The sequence below is a fragment of the Bombina bombina genome, chromosome 6, assembly GCF_027579735.1.
Source record: "Bombina bombina isolate aBomBom1 chromosome 6, aBomBom1.pri, whole genome shotgun sequence".
Taxonomy (NCBI): domain Eukaryota; kingdom Metazoa; phylum Chordata; class Amphibia; order Anura; family Bombinatoridae; genus Bombina; species Bombina bombina.
Genome location: NC_069504.1, coordinates 324,082,794 through 324,103,119, shown reverse-complemented (window position 1 = coordinate 324,103,119; position 20,326 = coordinate 324,082,794). Strand labels below are relative to the sequence as shown.

The window sequence follows — 20,326 nt, the reverse complement described above, 5'->3', positions numbered from 1 at the left end:
AAGCAGTGGTCTGGCATAACATTGCGGAAAGCAGGCTTGCATTTGTAAGCCTGCCCCTCAAGGGCTCAAAAGCAGCTTACACTGCTTAGTAAATTGAACCCATTGTATTAAGTATATCTGCAGATATGTTTTTGATGCTTCACAGCACACATATAGTTCACATGAATGCCAATGTTTTAGAAGTTATATTTAAAAATATATCAGATATCTACTGTGCTTTTTTTACTGTACCTTTCCCCTCACCTCAAAGTGTGAAGCTAAAATTATGACCACTTACTTTGCTTTGTATAGGATATAACATTTTTTGAGGATTTTCTCTTTGCAATTGGTTTTGTTTTAAGGATGTTTACTTGACATAGTGTTGGGGATTTCAAAATAAACAGATGGTTCTTAAACCTCAGTGACATGCTACTTTCTATTTTATTATTTTCTCATAGTGTTATAGTATTAGGGGTAATTATATTTGTCATATATACTCTGGGAGGAAATTTTTAATTATTCACCATATGTAGTATATATTAAAATGTCCTTGTGACCTTTTATAAAATTGTGAGAAACATTAGAGTAGACATCTTTCAGTATCAGATAATTTCTTTGAAAAAGGACCCCAGACAAGTCAGTACATAAACTATTCCGAAGGGGGTAAAGAAATAATATTATCTGTTCTCTTTCATTTTGTAAAATGTCTGGTGAACTGTTGGTGCAATGATAAATGCAGACAGCGTATGCTGTCAGCATTTATCGATGTGCGGCGGACATTATACGCTATTTCGCATCATGTCTTCTCGCACAATCATAAATATGCCCCCATGTCTCTTCCTTTTGGATTGAGACTTTTGTAAGGGAAAAAGCCCTTTAAATCTTTCACATTCTTGGATGAACACAATTTTTATGGGATTAAAATGTCATCAGTCCTGGGATTAAAATGTCATCAGCATTTTAGTGAACTATCAATCCTATATGCTCCCAGTCACTTACAGGGATTTTTCTCTCCGAAGAGAGGGTACATTCGGACAATTTTTAGATGCTGGTAAGTACCATGTAAACCTGAAGGATGATTACAATAGAGTTTTCATTTATCCAGATAAATTTAGTTTCTCTCCTTAAATGTTTAAACTACTTTGTGACATTACTATTACTTTGGGTTGGTCACTGCTCTAAGGATCTTTATAAAGGTTCTAACAACTCATAAATCTCCTTTAGGTAAGGAGAAGGCAAGGTACAGAGACTCTTGCAGTGAAACTAAGCTGTCATCCGGCGGAGAAGGTCCTGTTCCAGGCGGTGAAGTATTCTTCCATGCGGCGACCTCTTCTTCTTCCAGGAACCAGCCGGCGTGGAGCGGAGGAGTTGAAGACCAATGACAGCGGAGCTGAAGACCGTCCACTCTGGAACTGAAGACCGGCGATGCTGGAACTGAAAATCGGCAACGCTGGAACTGAAGACCGCAGAGCTATGTAGCGTGGAGGATCCTCTACATACGATCTCCGCCGTACACTGAATAGGAATTCAAGGTACGCGATTAAAAATGGCGTCTCTTGAATTCCAATTGGCTGATTTGAGCCTTCAAATTAAAATCAGCCAATCGGATGAGAGCTACTGTAATTCTATTGGCTGATTTGAATAGAAAATAGAATAAGAGCTACTGTAATTCTATTGGCTGATTTGAATAGCCAATAGAATTACAGTAGCTCTTATTCTATTGGCTATTCAAATCAGCCAATAGAATTACAGTAGCTCTCAGCCGATTGGCTGATTTGAATTTGAAGGCTCAAATCAGCCAATAGGAATTCAAGGGACGCCATTTTTAATCTCGTACCTTGAATTCCTATTCGGTGTACAGCGGAGATCGTATGAAGAGGATCCTCCACGCACCATGGCTCCGTGGTCTTCAGTTCCAGCATCGCCAGTTCCAGAGTGGATGGTCTTCAACTCCTACGCTACGCGCCGGCTGGTTCCTGGAAGAAGAAGAGGTCGCCGCTTGGAAGAATACTTCACCGCCTGGAACAGGACCTTCTCCGCCGGTCTTCAGGACAGGTAAGGAGCACTTGGTGGTTAGACTTAGGTTTTTTTAAGGGGGGATCGGGTGGGTTTTAGAGTAGGGGTGTGTGGGTGGTGGGTTGTAATGGGGGGTGTTCTTTTTTTTTACAGGTAAAAGAGCTGATTACTTTGGGGCAATGCCCCGCAAAAGGCCCTTTTAAGGGCTGGTAATAGAGCTGATTACTTTTGTAATTTAGTTTAGGGTAGGGAAATTTTATTATTTTGGGGGGCTTTTTTATTTTATTAGTGGACTTAGATTAGGTGTAATTAGCTTAAAATTCTTGTAATTTTTTTATTTTTTGTAATTTAGTGTTTGTCTTTGCAATATAGTTTAGTGTATTTAATTGTATTTTAGTTTAGATAATTGTAGTTTATTTAAACAATTTATTAATAGTGTAGGTATTGTGTATTTGTAGGATTTATTTTACAGGTAATTTTTGTAATTATTTTAACTAGGTAGCTATTAAATAGTTATTAACTATTTAAAAGATTTTGTACCTAGTTAAAATAAATACAAAGATACCTATAAAATAAATATAAACCCTTAAATAGGTACAATGTAATTATTAATTATATTGTAGCTATCTTAGGGTTTATTTTATAGGTAAGTATTTAGTTTTAAATAGGAATAATTTAGTTAATAATATTAATATTATTTAGATTTATTTAAATAATAATTAAGTTAGAGGGTGTTAGGGTTAGACTTAGGTTTAGGGGTAATATATTTAATATAGGTGGCGGCGGTGTAGGGGGATTTGATTAGGGGTTAATATATTTAAAATAGGTGGCGGCGGCGTAGGGGGATCATATTAGGGGGTTAATATATTTAATATAGTTGGCGGCCATGTAGGGGGATCATATTAGGGGTTAATATATTTAATATAGGTGGCGGCGGTGTAGGGGGATCATATTAGGGGGTAATACATTTAATATAGGTGGCGGCGGTGTAGGGGGATTAGATTAGGGGTTAATATATTTAATATAGGTGGCAGAGGTGTAGGGGGATCAGATAAAGGGTTAATATATTTAATATAGGTGGCAGCGGTGTAGGGGATTAGATTAGGGGTTAATATATTTAATATAGGTGGTGGCGGTGTAGAGGGATCATATTAGGGGTTAATATATTTAATATAGGTGGCGGCCATGTAGGGGGATCATATTAGGGGTTAATACATTTAATATAGGTGGCGGTGGTGTAGGGGGATAAGATTAGGGGGTAATACATTTAATATAGGTTGCAGCGGTATAGGGGGATTAGATTAGTGGTTAATATATTTAATATAGGTGGCAGCGGTGTAGGGGGGTCATATTAGGGGTTAATATATTTAATATAGTTGGCGGCAGTGTAGGGGGATCAGATTAGGGGGTAATACATTTAATATGGGTGGCGGCGGTGTAGGGGGATCAGATTAGGGGTTAATATATTTAATATAGGTAGCGGCGGTATAGGGGGATCAGATTAGGGGTTAATATATTTAATATAGGTGGCAGCGGTGTAGGGGGATCATATTAGGGGTTAATACATTTAATATAGGTGGCGGCGGTGTATGGGGGTCAGATTAGGGGGTAATACATTTAATATAGGTGGCGGTGGTGTAGGGGGGTAAGATTAGGGGGTAATACATATAATGTAGGTGGCGACGGGGTCTGGGAGTGGCGGTTTAGGGGTTAAACACTTTATTAGGTATTGCGGTGGGGGATTGCGCTTGACAGGTAGATAGACATTGCGCATGCGTTAGGTGTTAGGTTTTATTTTGCAGGCAGTTTAGGGAGTTACGGTGCTCCAATACTCAGCGTAAGGCTTACTACGCCTGCATTTTGTAGCAAGGTGAAAATGGAGTAAGATTTCTCCATTTTCACCACATAAGTCCTTACGCTGTATATTGGATACCAAACTGCGCGGGTTTTGTATATTAGTGTATGGGGCAAAAAACTATGGGCGAAGGCAGAAATATACAAGCATAACTTCTATGTTACGCCGTATATAGGATACCAAACCAGCACAAAATTTGGCGTTGCCGGCTTTTGTGGGTGACGCTGCATATCGGATCGGGCCCCTGAAGGTTGGGTGAATTATATCTAAATAAATGTTCTCCTTTTTATTTTCCAGGTGCTTTGAACTCATATGCAGATTTGAGTCATCAGAAGATTCTTGGGAAATTATCTCTGCTTAGGAATAATTTAAAGGACCAGTAAACATAGTAGATTTCCATAATCAACTAAATGCATGAAAAAAGACAATGCAATAGCGCTTAGTCTGAACTTCAAATGAGTAGTAGATTTTTTTCTGACAATTTTAAAAGTTATGTCTGTTTCCACTCCCCCTGTACCATGTGACAGCCATCAGCCAATAACAAATGCACACACGTACCATGTGACAGCCATCAGCCAATCACAAATGCATATACGTTTATTCTGTAAATTCTTGCACATGCTCAGTAGGAGCTGGTGACTCAAAAAGTTTAAATATAAAAAGACTGTGCACATTTTGTTAATGGAATTAAATTGGAAAGTTGTTTAAAATTGCATGCTCTATCTGAATAATCAAAGTTTAATTTTGACTTGAGTGTCTCTTTAATGATAATTTTCCAGAAAAAGTAATTTATATTAAAAAAAAGTACTGATGGCAACATGGGAAATTGCAATGTTTGCAATTATAGCACCAGAAGTAGGGAAACTCATTCCATTGGCTGTTTTACATAATAGAACTTCCTTTGAGGTACAAAGCAGTATGAATTTCCTCTAATTTTGTTGCTTCCATTTGTATTCTGGTGGATTAAAGGAATATGAAACCAAAAATGTTTCTTTCATGATTCCCATCAGTCGCTACTGGAAGCTAGTGGAGCACATCAGGTGACCTAATGACAAGAGGTATATATGTTTAGCCACCAATCAGCAATTAAGGTTTTTGACAAAGGATACCAAGAGAATGAGGTAAACTAGATAATAATAAATTAAAACGTTGTTAAAATTGTATTCTCTGACTGAATAATTTCTTGTCCCTTTAAGCAGAATAAACATAGGAGGATTCTTTTAGAGACTGTTTAATTTAAGAGAAATTCAAATTCTTGTGGTAGGGTGGTATTTTTGGCTTTTTCTAAGGAAATTATGAAGTCTGATTTTCTTTAATTCTCTTTTCTGATGCCAGGAAAGGCTTAGAAAAGTTTCTTTAGCCAATTGAATTTGCTCTGCAATTCAGATAAATGATAAAAATGGCAATTCTTTTTAAGTTCAAGGCTTATTTCACTTGGGTGATTGGTGTTTTCTGAGCATATCATGATGAAATCTCAGTGGTCTTCCCTGCATTCTTTTACTATATGTGGGTCTTTCAAAATTCATCAAACTTAAGTAAATCAAATATTTTTTTCTCTCAAAGTAAAACAATGTAAAGGCCCACTCCACTTGGTACCACAATTTTAAATCCTACACCCTCAAAGTAATTTCATTTATCTCTTTTTAAAAATATTCTTGTTATGTGTAGCTGAGTCAAGCAGGAAGGATGGAACGAGTATATGTAGCCGTTAAACATCTAGGAGACATTTCTACCTACTTCAGTCATCATCAGAAGACAGATATCCATGAAAACTATTTCTACTTTGAATGAGAAATGTATTTATTGATTTTATAAAAGTAGATGAGTTAAAGGGACACTGAGCCCAAATTTTTTCTTCCGTCATTTAGATAGAGCATTAAATTTTAAGCAACTTTCTAATTTACTACTATTATCATATTTTCTTTATTCTCTTGGTATCTTTATTTGAAATGCAAGAATGTAAGTTTAGATGACGGCCTATTTTTGGTGAACAACCTGGGTTATGTATATACAAGGACTGTGATTTTCCACTTAGTTGAGACCTGAATTTGAGTAGTATCTAAATAAAAAAAAATACTGTGAGTAAAAGTAGCTTTCATCAGCTGTTAATAATCTGGCACCAAATTCATAAAGAAAAACAAATGTGTTTTATAATATATATAGAAAAATATATATACATTTTTTTTTGCAGGTTACTCTGATCAATTTCATGATCACCCCAATAGGGTTGGAGGACCAACTGCTGACAATACTTGCTGCAGAAGAGAAGCCAGATTTAGAGCATAAGAAAAATCAGCTGTACCTAGAAGGAGCAAAAACAAGGTTATTACAGATATTTTGCTTTGCTCAGTATTTAATTACTTGCAGAAAATGGGAAATGGGAATATACTTTTGCTGCTTTAAACAGCAGGTTGGAATGACTGTGAACAATACCTCTCATTACACTCTGATATCTACTTATGTGATACCAATCAAATATATGAAACTAATCCTAAAGCCCGTTCACACGGGCCGTGTTATTTTTTTTTCTCTCTCTCTCTCTCTCTCTCTCTCTCTCTCTCTCTCTCTCTCTCTCTCTCTATCTCTATCTCTCTCTCTATCTCTCTATCTCTCTATCTCTCTATCGCTCTATCTCTCTCTATCTCTCTATCTCTCTCTCTCTCTCTCTCTCTCTCTCTCTCCTTTCACTTGCCCGGTCCTCGCGCTGCTGTTGTCACTGAGGTGCGCGTGCGATCAGCTGTGCGCTTTCACTTGCCCGGTCCTTGCGCTGCTGTTGTCACTGAGGTGCACGTGCGATCAGCTGTGCGCTTTCACTTGCCTGGTCCTCGCGCTGCTGTTGTCACTGAGGTGCACGTGCGATCAGCTGTGCGCTTTCACTTGCCCGGTCCTCGCGCTGCTGTTGTCACTGAGGTGTGCGTGCGATCAGCTGTGCGCTTTCACTTGCCCGGTCCTCGCGCCGCTGTTGTCACTGAGGTGCGCGTGCGATCAGCTGTGCGCTTTCTAAGGCCAAGTGTTTGTCTCTACTGCGCATGACGGCTTCAGACAAACACTTGGCCTTTTATAATATAGGATAGTGAGTATCTAGTCAGTAATCAATGTGGTAAATTCAATCATTTATTGGCTTGTGGAGAAGCAGAGTACACACTTAATTCTCATAAAAATGCTGATTTATATCTTTTACTATCTGGTTTTGAATGTTAATGTGGATATGTATGCTACTTTGTGGCATTGTGAAACAATGTGGGTATCGATGTGCAGTGTTATAGAATTCAACAAATTGTGCAACACAGAAAGATGTCTTTCCACCTTATTAATAATGTTTCAAATTAAAAGTATGATGATAGGTCCCCTTCTGGTTAAAAATGAATATTAAAAGACACTTAAAAATTGTGAAATAAAATACAAAAGAAGTCTTGCTTCAATATACAAAATCACAATATGATAAAAAAAAGTGATGGATCATAATAGATTAAATAATATAAAGTGTCCTTTGTTTTTATAGTCCAAGAATAGCAAATTTTAGCGTTAAACCAAATCTATCTTTGTAGTATTTGGCAATTACTTTGAAACCTAGACATATAGGGTATTCATAAAATCAGGACAATATAATGAATTTATTTGGAGGTATGTGTTTTGAGCTACACTAGTTTTGTAGAAATAGAATTAGTATCAGTACCAGTATTAAAGGGACATTACATTTTTCTTTCATGATTTAGATAAAGCATGCAAATGTATATATTTTTCTAATTTACGTCTTTTATCAATTTAGCTTTATTCTCTTGGTATCCTTTCTTGAAGGAGTAGCAATGCACTACTGGGAACTAGCTGAACACATCAGTAAGCCAATCACAAGAGGCATATATGTGCCGAACCAATCAGCAGCTAGCTACCAGCTCCTGAGCCTATCTACATATGCTTTACAACAAAGGATACCAAGAGAATTAAGTGAATTAGATAAAAGAAGTAAATTGGAAAGTTGTTTAAAAATGTATGCTCTATCTAAATCATGAAAGAAAAAAAATGGGTTTCATGTCCCTTTAAATTCTTATTTATTCTTATTTTATGTACACATATAGGGTATAAAAAAGCCTATTTTTCTATTAAAAAATGGTTGTTAACAAGCATGGGTGCATTTAACAAGAAAGTGGATAATTAAGATGAAATAAATAATGAGCACAAATCCCAAAATTGCCCATGTCATTTAAGAACAGAAACTGGGGGGGACTCTGCCTGCACAGCACTAATGTTGATGTTTTCCTGACATTCTGTTATTGCAGAATAGTTGCAATCAGGAATAGGCAAGGTGTCCGTACACGAACACTGGTGTCCGTTACTGGCCCTTGCAGTGTCCACCACCCATTTTGCTGCGGGGAGGGAGGAGTAGGACAGATGAATGCTGGTCCTGACTCCTCCTTGACACACGTGGTGCCTGGAGCTTTATATGCAAATTAAAGCACTTTAACCAGCACCTGAGGTTTATACGAAGTAGTATTTAATTAGAAAGAAAAGATATACTAAGGTTGTGATTCACAACCTTAATATATCTTTTCTTTCTGATCAAATAATAGGAAAGGGAGAATATGTAATGTGAATAAAGTTAGTGGCTTCTCAAGAGACTGCTAGCGATATTGGGTGATAAGTTATGGAATAAATAAAGTCTGAGTGAAATACTGGATGTGTATCTGCATCTGTATAATAACACCCAGCTCTATACAAAGACACAGAAGTGACACTGGCACATGGGTATAGCCAGAGGAAGGCTGGTTATAGGATCAGTGGTATCTGCATCAGTGTAGTAACATTTACCACTATATAATGATGTTTTTAATTTGAAATGTACCTTGGTGTCCTTCATTAAGGTCTTTACTTTAGAAAATGTCTGCCACAGCCTTGGTCCATGCCTATCCCTGGTTGCAATTGTGGACTGTTCTGAGTGGTCTGTGAGTTGAGGACAATAATAGAATGTTGCAAGCAGCTGCCTCTGTTTTCACCATGTGGGCATTAAACCTAGGCAGTTAACAGTGACCACCTTTCTGTTTCTGATTTCAACTTGGTGGACCACTCTTTATATGACCAAAACTGCTGCCAATATTACTCTGTGGCAAAAACGCCAGAATTCTATAATTAAACTAATGGAACTTTAAACAACACTTAAAGTGATAGTAAATCCTAGCGTTTTCAAAACACTAGGATTTACCAGTGCAACAAATAAAGGGAACGTTCAGCATGACGTATTTTATACTTCATGACTGAAAGTCCCCATTATTTGTTACCCTGGTAAATCCTAGCTTTTCAAAAATGCTAGGATTTACCATCACTTTAAGTTAGCATCACGTTTAATTGGAGTGTTTTATACTGAATGTCAATTATTATATGCCATTTAGGGATGGGCGATTGTGTTTATATTCAAATTCGAATGTTAGAACGAATGTTATTGTAGAAATTTGATTTACATAATCGAATGTTGATAACAACGAATATTCTTAAAAATTCTATTTTCGAATGTTATTTACAGTTTTCGAATGTCACTTTCAGATTTGAATGTCACATTTCGAATTTGAATATTACATTCGTATTCGTATGTTACATTTATAAAACACAGTATTAGACTAGGAATACTATTTCAAATTAGAATATTACATTTATAAAAAACAGTATTAGACTAGAAATACTATTTCGAATTTGAATGTTACATTCAAATTCGAATAAGTATAACTGCTTTTGTTGAGAGTGTCTCTTTATATCTAAAAAAATATACATTTATTAGCAATTTTTAGTTTATATGAAGTAGTATATTTATTTTGCTAGTGACCCATTATTAAAATAATATTATATATGAATGAGTCTATATAATCTTAAGGTAATGAATATTAAAAACATTTTTAATGAAAACAGAAATACAAATGTTTTCAGCATTTCCAGTAAACAGATATTGTTCAATTTAATTTTGGAAAGTTATTTTTGTACACATGTACAAAAATATGAGCCAACCTCAAAAATACCTACAAAAATAATGTAAGTCCTAGTTACAGCCAGGTTGCTTTTACTGGGTCACTGGATGGCTTGCAATCCTGGTAGCATAATTATAAAGCCAATAATTGGAAGCGAAAAACCTGCTTTAATATATTACAATGCCCTATATGAAGTAATAACAATATAAGCATGCAAGGCTTTTATGAGAATATAACTTAGCTTTTGTTAGTTAGGTAATTATATCTAATATATAAAATACACTTATACTAATATTTTTTGTATTGGCATGAGTTTTTTTTTTTTTTTTTAAATAGGATGCTATCCTTAGTATATGCCAGCATCAGTTGTATAAATTGTTCTGTTAGTTGGCTATACTTCCTGCTGATGCTTAGGCCTCTAGTTATCAAGCCGTCAACCTCAAATACACTGGAATTCCGCAGCGTATTTGTGGCGAGGCTGATTCGCCTTAGTTATCAAGCCCTACAAACTGGCAAAAGTAGAGTTTTAGTGATGTAAGCTTCGATCCGCCGGACTCAGTCCGACACAGATCGATTCTTACGTCACTCCAGATGTTCCGCACACAAGTTCGGCACAATCTGACTACTTTTGCTAGTTATCAAAAAACTAGCAGGTACGCTCGGCACTTTTCCGGCCCAGCGTACCTGGTTTTCAATCCGCCGCCCTGGAGGTGGCGGATCCCATAGGAATCAATGGGAGTCTGACCATAGCGAAAGTTCATGTTCGCTGCTGCCCGACATCCCATTGATTCCTATGGGAAGTGTGTATACCTAACACCCTAAAATGTACCCCGAGTCTAAACAACCCTAATCTGCCCCCCTAAACCGCCGTAACTAAATAAATGTATTACCCCCTAAACCGCCGCTCCCGGAGCCCACCGCCACTCTAATAAACTGATTAACCCCTAAACTGCCGCTCCTGGACCCCGCCGGCACTATAATAAATATGTTAACCCTTAAACCGCCGCTCCCGGACCCCGCCGCCACCTACATAATACCTATTAACAGCTTTATTACCTTACCGGCCCTTAAAAGGGCCTTTTGCGGGGCATGCCCCCAAGAAATCAGCTCTTTTGCCTGTAAAATAAAAATACAACCCCCCCAACATTAAAACCCACCACCCACATACCCCTACTCTAACCCAAACCCCCCTTAAATAAACCTAACACTACCACCCTGAAGATCATCCTACCTTTAGCCGTCTTCAGCCAGCCGACCACCGATAAAACAGAAGAGGACATCCGCAGCGGCCAAAGTCATCATCCAAGGGGCGCTGAAGAAGTCTTCCATCTGACTGAAGTCATCATCCAAGGGGCGCTGAAGAAGTCTTCCATCCGATTGAAGTCATCATCCAGGCGGCGTCTTCAATCTTCGTCCATCCGGAGCGGAGAGGAGCCATCTTCAGACGAGCCGACGCAGAGCCATCCTCTTCTACTGACGGACTAACGACTAATGACTGCTCCTTTAAGTGATGTCATCCAAGATGGCGTCCCTCGAATTCCGATTGGCTGATAGGATTCTATCAGCCAATCAGAATTAAGGTAGGAAAAATCTGATTGAAGTTCAATCCGATGGGCTGATCCAATCAGCCAATCAGATTGAGCTTGCATTCTATTGGCTGATCAGAACAGCCAATAGAATGCAAGCTCAATCTGATTGGCTGATTAAATCAGTCAATCAGATTTTTCCTACCTTAATTTTTCCCCCTTGGATGATGACTTCAATCGGATGGAAGACTTCTTCAGCGCCCCTTGGATGATGACTTCAATCGGATGGAAGACTTTTTCAGCGCCCCTTGGATGAAGACTTCGGCCGCTGCGGATGTCCTCTTCTGTTCCATCGGTGGTCGGCTGACCGAAGACGGCTAAAGGTAGGATGATCTTCAGGGGGGTAGTGTTAGGTTTATTTAAGGGGGGTTTGGGTTAGAGTAGGGCTGTGTGGGTGGTGGGTTTTAATGTTGGGGGGGTTGTATTTTTATTTTACAGGCAAAAGAGCTGTTTTCTTTGGGGCATGCCCCGCAAAAGGCCCTTTTAAGGGCTGGTAAGGTAATAAAGCTGTTAACTTTTTAATGTAGAATAGGGTAGGGCATTTTTTTATTTTGGGGGGCTTTGTTATTTTATTAGGGGGCTTAGATTAGGTGTAAGTAGCTTAAAATTGTTGTAATATTTTTTAAATGTTTTTAAAACTTTTTTTTTATTTTTTGTACTTTAGTTAGTTTATTTAATTGTATTTGATTGTAGTTATTTGTAGGTAATTTATTTAATTCATTTAATGATAGTGTAGTATTAGGTTTAATTGTAACTTAGGTTAGGATTTATTTTACAGGTAAATTTGTATTTCTTTTAGCTAGGTAGTTATTAAATAGTTAATAACTATTTAATAACTATTCTAACTAGCTAAAATAAATACAAAGTTACCTGTAAAATAAATATAAATTCTAAAATAGCTACAATGTAATTAATAATTACATTGTAGCTATCTTAGGGTTTATTTTACAGGTAAGTATTTAGTTTTAAATAGGAATAAGTTATTTAAGTATAGTGTAGTGTTAGGTGTAATTGTAACTTAGGTTAGTTTTTATTTTACAGGTAAATTTCTCTTTATTTTAACTAGGTAGCTATTAAATAGTTAATAACTATTTAATAGCTATTGTACCTAGTTAAAATAAATTGAAATTTGCCTGTAAAATAAAAATAAATCCTAAGATAGCTACAATATAATTATTATTTATATTGTAGCTATATTAGGGTTTATTTTAAAGGTAAGTATTTAGTTTTAAATATGATTAATTTAGTTAATAAGAGTTATAATATTTAGATGTATTTAATTAATATTTAAGTTAGGGGGTGTTAGGTTTAGGGTTAGACTTAGGTTTAGGGGTTAATAATTTTATTATAGTTGCGGCGGTGTTGGGGGGGCAGAATAGGGGTTAATAAATTTATTATAGGTTGCGGCGGTATAGGGGGGCAGGATAGGGGTTAATACATTTATTATAGGTTGCGGCGGTATAGGGGGGGCAGGATAGGGGTTAATAAATTTATTATAGGTCGCGACGGTGTAGAGGGCAGATTAGGGGTTAATAAGTTTAATATAGGTGGCGGCGGGGTCCGGGAGCGGCGGTTTAGGGTTAAACAATTTATTTAGTTGCGGCGGGGTCCGGGATCGGCAGGATATGGGTTAATACATTTATTATAGATGGTGGAGGTATAGGGGGGGCAGGATAGGGGTTACTAGGTATAATGTAGGTGGCGGTGGGCTCCAGGAGTGGTGGTTTAGGGGTTAATACATTTATTATAGTTGCGGCGGGGTCTAGGAGCGGCGGTTTAGGGGTTAATAACTTTATTTAGTTGCGGGGGGCTCCGGGGGGCGCCAGTATAGGGGGTAGAACAGTGTAGTTTAGTGTGGGTGCTTAGTGACAGGCTAGCAATAAAGCTGGGAAAAAGCCAAAGAGCAGCGAGATCGGATGAGTGATAACTATCACAGTCCGCGGCTTTTTGACAGCTTTATTGATAACTTTGGCGAGATTATTCAGGTCCACGGCGGCGATGGTAGGCGAGCTTAGGCAGGCGTATTGGGGCCGGCGATGGCAGGTAAGTAGACATGTTGATAACTAGAGGCCTTAGTATCAACCAATGAGTATTAAGAGGAAGTACTTATCAGTCATATAAGCATTAGCAGGAAATGTGAATCAGCCAATATAGTAGTAAGCATGCAGCTAATAAAACTGTATACAATTTTATATAAATTTAATAAAGAAATACTTATAAAAAACAAAACAGATAGCACACTTTCACATGGATAGTAGATATATTTTGAAAACAGTGTCCCTAAGAAATATAGGAAAAAAATAACAGTATTCATTAATAAAGTCAGAAAGCAATTTAACTACACAGAAAAAGCAAAGTTTTTTTTTTTTTTTTTTTTACATTTCAAATGAGAATTATCAGCAAGGTACTGCACAACACTATAGCCACAACTTAATATGAATTAATTTAAATTAGTAACTGTGTCACAAGTGCATTATGTCTTTCTATTGTTTAGGGCATGTTACTTGTAGTTATGTTATTAAAGATGCAATATGTCAGCTGCATTTGTACTTATCGTGGCTAGATTCACTGATACAAATAATACTGAAGTAAATTGTGCCTACTTGGTAAGAAATACCTTGCTGCAAATTAATTCAATTTTGTATGTCAGCTGTTTACAAGGCTGATAGAGATGCTTCTAATGAATTCACAATTTACTGCCTTTTCCACTATTAGTTTGCTGGAGGCTATTTTCTATTAGTTTTCTCGCAGAGACTGGTTAATAGGAAATGTTATATCATTATATTGTTTCTCACACAAAAGACATTTAGAATCAAATTGAAAAAACTTTATTTGGTTCATCAGCCTTTTTTATTCAGATTTCTGTATCATCTATCTATCTATCTATCTATCATCATCTATCTATGTCTGTCTATCTATTGGTCAGTCAGTCTATTATTTTTAACTAGTCCTAAAGCCCGTTCACACAGGCATTTTTTGCAGTACAGCGGCTCCACTCCTTGCTCTCTCCCCCTCTCTTTTGTGCTCTCACTTGCATCACCTCTCTTTTGCTCTCTCTCTCCCCCCTATCTTTTGCACTCTATCTCCCCCTCTCTTTTGCTCTCTCTCCTCCCTCTCTTTTGCGCTCTCTCCCCCTCTCTTTTGCCCTCTCTCCCCCCTATCTTTTGCTCTCTCTCCTCCTCTCTTTTGCTCTCTCTCCCCCCTCTCTTTTGCGCTCTCTCCCCCCTCTCTTTTGCGCTCTCTCCCCCTCTCTTTTGCACTCTCTTTCGCTCCACCTCTCTTTTGCTCTCTCTCTCCCCCTCTCTTTTGCTCCCTCTCTCCCCCTCTCTTTTGCTTTCTCTCCCCCCTCTCTTTTGCTCTCTCTCCCCCCTCTTTTTTACACTCTCTCTCTCCCCCTCTCTTTTGTGTTCTCTCTTTTGCGCTCTCTCTCTTTTCCCCCCTCTTTTGCACGCTCTCTCTCCCCCCTCTCTTTTGCGCTCTCTCTCTCCCCCTCTCTTTTGCACTCTCTTTCCCCCCTCTCTTTTGTGCTTTCTCCCCCCCATCTCTTTTGCTCCCTCTCTCCCCCTCTCTTTTGCTTTCTCTCCCCCCTCTCTTTTGCTCTCTCTCCCCCTCTCTTTTGCGCTCTCTCTCCCCCTCTCTTTTACGCTCTCTCTCTCCCCCCTCTCTTTTGCGTTCTCTCTCTCTTTTGCTCGCTCTCTCTCCCCCTCTCTTTTGTGCTCTCTCTCTCCCCCTCTCTGTTGTGCTCTCTCTCTCCCCCTCTCTGTTGTGCTCTCTCTCACCCCTCTCTTTTGTGCTCTCTCTCCCCTCCTCTCTTTTGCGCTCTCTCTCCCCCCCTCTCTTTTGCGCTCTCTCTCCACCCTCTCTTTTGCTCCCTCTCCCCCCCTCTATTTTGCTTTCTCTCCCCCTTCTCTTTTGCTCTCTCTCCCCCTCTCTTTTGTGCTCTCTCCCCCCTCTCTTTTACGCTCTCTCTCTCTTTTGTGCTCTCCCTCTCCCCCCCTCTTTTGTGCGCTCTCTCTCCCCCTCTCTTTTGTGCTCTCTCTCCCCCCTCTTTTGCACTCTCTCTCTCCCCCTCTCTATTGCTCTCTCTCCCCCCTCTGTTTTGCTCTCTCTCCCCCCTTCTCTTTTTCTTTCTTTCCCCTCTATGCTGCTTTCTCTCCCCCCTCTCTTTTCATCTCTCTCCCCCTTTCTTTTGCTCTTTCCCCTCTCTTTTGCTCTTTGCCCTCTATTTTGCTCTCTCTCCCTCCTCTTCTACACTTTCCCCTCTCTTCTGCTCTTCCCCCTCTCTTTAACTCTTTCCTATCTCTTTTCGCCCATCACACCCACGTCCCCGTCCAACCGTGCCCATGCTCCTGCCCGGTCACGCCCACGCTCCCGCCCGGTCATGCCCACTTTCACCGCAACAGCAGGTCAGGTATGGCCAGGTGTGTTTATCTTCTTGCTGTCTCTACTGCGCATGAAAGCTTCGGACAAACACACTTAGCCTTTTATATAATAGGATATTATTATTGCTTATAATTCTTCATTAACCAGATGGGCTAAAATGTCTTATTTTACAAGTTACTAGTAATCAGTACAATCCCTAAAAATCTGAAGCAGTTAAGTTCAGTACTTTTTTTTAGATTGTTATTAGAAAAAGCAGAAAACTTGTTTGTATTTACTGTTTCACCATGAAAAAGTTTAGTCATAGCTACAATCGAAACAGCTGAACAGAGTTTCATAAAATGTGGCAGGTAGATAATTTTGATCACCCTCTAGTGCTTTTTTGATGTACATAAATTTAAGCACTATTTGCTGATGTTCAAGAAAAATCTCAGTCCTGATGCCACTATGTACAAAATGATAGGTAAATATTGTCAATCATGTCACAAAAAGTTGTGATGCTTGATCTTGTGTAATTTGTGTGGGACCGAATGCAAAAATAATATTTATTTTAATTCTTTGTAATATTTTCCAAAGCATTTCAAGGATATTTAGCATAATTTAGCTACATAGTAGATGTTTTCATGGTAACACTATCAGCTGTAATTACTGTTAATAATAGCTGCTGTTGCTGTCTCCCTTTTAAGTGCTGTCAGAGAGGGCACATCCATCTATTGAGCTGCCAATATAAACCTTCAGCTCATTTGTAACAAATATATATATAAAGTATACCAACATTTTCCAATAAAACACACAATGTAACTAAAATTAGACAATATAGGGTCAGGTTACAAGTGGAGCGCAAATTTGTGCGTCTGTCGAGTTGCGCTCGTATTATGAGTTGAATGTAAAACGTTATCGCTCTTGTGCTAACCCAACGCAGCAAAAAGCCGAACTTAGAATATCACGTGTGCGATAAACTATTCCTCCATAGAAGTCAATGGAGAAAAAAAGTGGAAAAAAATAAATAACATCCCACTCGCGTCAAAAACCCGATCACATATTCTCATGTGCGCTAACCAAACATGAAAATATGAATATTTTATATTCTATTGTTTTTGAAAAGAAGAATATGTTCTATTTATTCATAAATACATATTTCTTCATACATCTGATTATGGTATTTTGGTATAATATATATGTATACCTATATATCGGCTAGATTACGAGTTTTGCTTTAGAGGCTATGCAGTGCTGATTAGCAGTTTTTTCTCACCGCTCACTTACCTGCAGCGCTGGTATTACAGGTTTTTACAAACCCGTCGTTAAAAGGCAAGAAGTGAGCATTGAGCAAAGTTTTGCCGCTTACCGCACTTCATTACCAGCGCTGCTTAAGTCAGCGGTGAGCTGGTCGGCTGCTTAAGTCAGCGGTGAGCTGGTCATACGTGCTTGTGCGCGATTTCCCCATAGGACTCAATGGGGAGAGCCGGCTGAGAAAAAGTCTTACACCTGCCAAAAAGCAGCGTAAAACTCAGTAACACAGCCCCATTGATTCCTATGGGGAAATAAAATTTATGTTTACACCTAACACCCTAACATGAACCCTGAGTCTAAACACCCCTAATCTTACACTTATTAACCCCTAATCTGCCGCCCCCGACATCGCCGCCACCTACATTATTTTTATTAACCCCTAATCTGCCGCTCCGGACACCGCCGCCACCTACATTATATTTATGAACCCCTAATCTGCTGCCCCTAACATTGCCAACACCTACCTACACTTATTAACCCCTAATCTGCCACCCCAACGTCTCCGCCACTATAATAAACATATTAATCCCTAAACCGCCACACTCTTGCCTCGCAAACATTAGTTAAATATTATTAACCCCTAATCTGCCATCCCTAACATCGCCGCCACCTACCTACATTTATTAACCCCTAATCTGCCGCCCCCAACATCGCCGCAACTATACTAAATGTATTAACCCCTAAACCTGAGTCTAACCCTAACCCTAACCCCCCCTAACTTTAATATAATTTAAATAAATCTAAATAAAATTACTATAATTAGCTACATTATTCCTATTTAAAACTAAATACTAACCTATGAAATAAACCCTAAGCTAGCTACAATATAACTAATAGTTACATTGTAGCTATCTTAGGGTTTATTTTTATTTTACAGGCAAGTTTGTATTTATTTTAACTAGGTAGAATAGTTATTAAATAGCTATTAACTATTTAATAACTACCTAGCTAAAATAAATACAAATTTACAAGTAAAATAAAACCTAACCTAAGTTACAATAACACCTAACACTACACTACAATTAAATAAATTAACTAAATTAAATACAATTAAATAAATTAAATTAAATTAGCTAAAGTACAAAAAAAAAAAAACACTAAATTACAGAAAATAATAAACAAATTACAAGATATTTAAACTAATTACACCTAATCTAATATCCCTATCAAAATAAAAAAAAACCCCCAAAATAAAAAAAAAAACCTAGCCTAAACTAAACTACCAATAGCCCTTAAAAGGGAGTTTTGCGGGGCATTGCCCCAAAGTAATCAGTTCTTTTACCTGTAAAAAAAAATACATACAACCCCCCCAACAGTAAAACCCACCACCCACACAACCTAACCCCCAAATAAAAGCTTAACTAAAAAAACCTAAGCTCCCCATTGCCGTGAAAAGGGCATTTGGATAGGCATTGCCCTTAAAAGGGCAGTTAGCTCTTTTGCGGCCCAAAGTCCCTAACCAAAAAATAAAACCCACCCAATACACCCTTAAAAAAAAACTAACACTAACCGCCTGAAGATCGACTTAATGGTCTGAAGATCCGACATCCATCCTCAAGGAAGCGCCAGAAATCTTCATCCAACCAGTTCGAGGTCCTCAACGAAGCCAGGAGAAGTCTTCATCCAAGCCAGGCGAAGTGGTCCTCCAGACGGGCAGAAGTCTTCATCCAGATGGCAACTTCTATTTTCATCCATCCGATGCGGAGCGGCTCCATCTTCAAGACATCCGACGCGAAGCATCCTCTTCATCCGACGGACTTACGACGAATGAAGGTACCTTTAAGTGACGTCATCCAAGATGGCGTCCCTTAGATTCCGTTTGGCTGATAAAATTCTATCAGGCAATCGGAATTAAGGTAGAAAAAATCCTATTGGCTGATGCAATCAGCCAATAGGATTGAGCTTGCATTCTATTGGCTGTTCCAATCAGCCAATAGAATGCAAGCTCAATCCTATTGGCTGATTGGATGCTCCATGTCGGATGTCTTGAAGATGGAGCCGCTCCGCGTTGGATGGATGAAGATAGAAGATGCCGTCTGGATGAAGACTTCTGCCCGTCTGGAAGACCACTTCACCCGGCTTGGATGAAGACTTCTGCCGCTTCCTTGAGGATGGATGTCGGATCTTCAGAACAGTAAGTCGATCTTCAGGGGGTTAGTGTTAGGTTTTTTTAAGGGTGTATTGGGTGGGTTTTATTTTTAGGTTAGGGACTTTGGGCCGCAAAAGAGCTAACTGCCCTTTTAAGGGCAATGACCATCCAAATGCCCTTTTCAGGGCAATGATAGCATTTTATTTGGGGGGTTGGTTGTGTGGGTGGTGGGTTTTACTGTTGGGGCGGTTGTTTGTATTTTTCTACAGGTAAAGGAGCTGACTACTTTTTGGGCAATGCCCTGCAAAAGGACCTTTTAAGGGCTATTGGTAGTTTAGTTTAGGCTAGGGTTTTTTTTTTATTTTGGGGGTGCATTTTTTATTTTGATAGGGCTATTAGATTAAGTGTAATTAGTTTAAATATCTTGTAATTTGTTTATTATTTTATGTAATTTAGTGTTTGTTTGTTTTTGTACTTTAGCTAATTTAATTTAGGTAATTGTATTTAATTTATTTAATTATAGTGTAGTGTTAGGTGTTATTGTAACGTAGGTTAGGTTTTATTTTACAGGTACTTTTGTTTTAATTTTAGCTAGGTAGTTATTAAATAGTTAATGACTATTTAATAACTATTCTACCTAGTTAAAATAAATACAAACTTGCCTGTAAAATAAAAATAAACCCTAAGATAGCTACAATGTAACGATTAGTTATATTGTAGCTATCTTAGGGTTTATGTTACAGGTAAGTATTTAGTTTTAAATAGGAATTATTTAGGTAATGATAGGAATTTTTACTTAGATTTATTTTAATTATATTTAAGTTAGGGGGGTATTAGGGTTACGGTTTAGGGGATAATACATTTAGTATAGTGGCGGCGACGTTGGGGGCAGCAGATTAGGGGTTAATAAATGTAGGTAGGGGGGCGGAGCTAGCCACTGAAGGGATAGGTGGCATGGAGTATGAGCTCCTGCTAAATTTTTCAGATTTTAAGGCTTATTTCACATACAGAGAGGTACCGCTCTGAGAGCACACCTAATATAACAGATGACACTGATCTATGACATGCTCTGCCGAGATGTGTAGCTCTATCGCGGATTATAGCCATCACTTTTGAGATTCCCTGTAGCCACGAGGCGGCGGAACATTGAAACCTTCCTGTCAGCAAAGCCTTGCCG

At 38.4% G+C, this 20,326-nt stretch overlaps 1 protein-coding gene across 1 annotated transcript in view; it reads left to right on the top strand.

The window, feature by feature from the left end:
• Positions 1-20,326, top strand: part of LOC128664413 (dynein axonemal heavy chain 3-like) — a 2,586,207-nt gene that overhangs the window by 2,180,492 nt on the left and 385,389 nt on the right. The window contains exon 65 of the mRNA XM_053719244.1: positions 6,042-6,172. Coding sequence (XP_053575219.1) covers positions 6,042-6,172 — 131 coding nt within the window. The remainder of the gene's footprint in view (positions 1-6,041; positions 6,173-20,326) is intronic.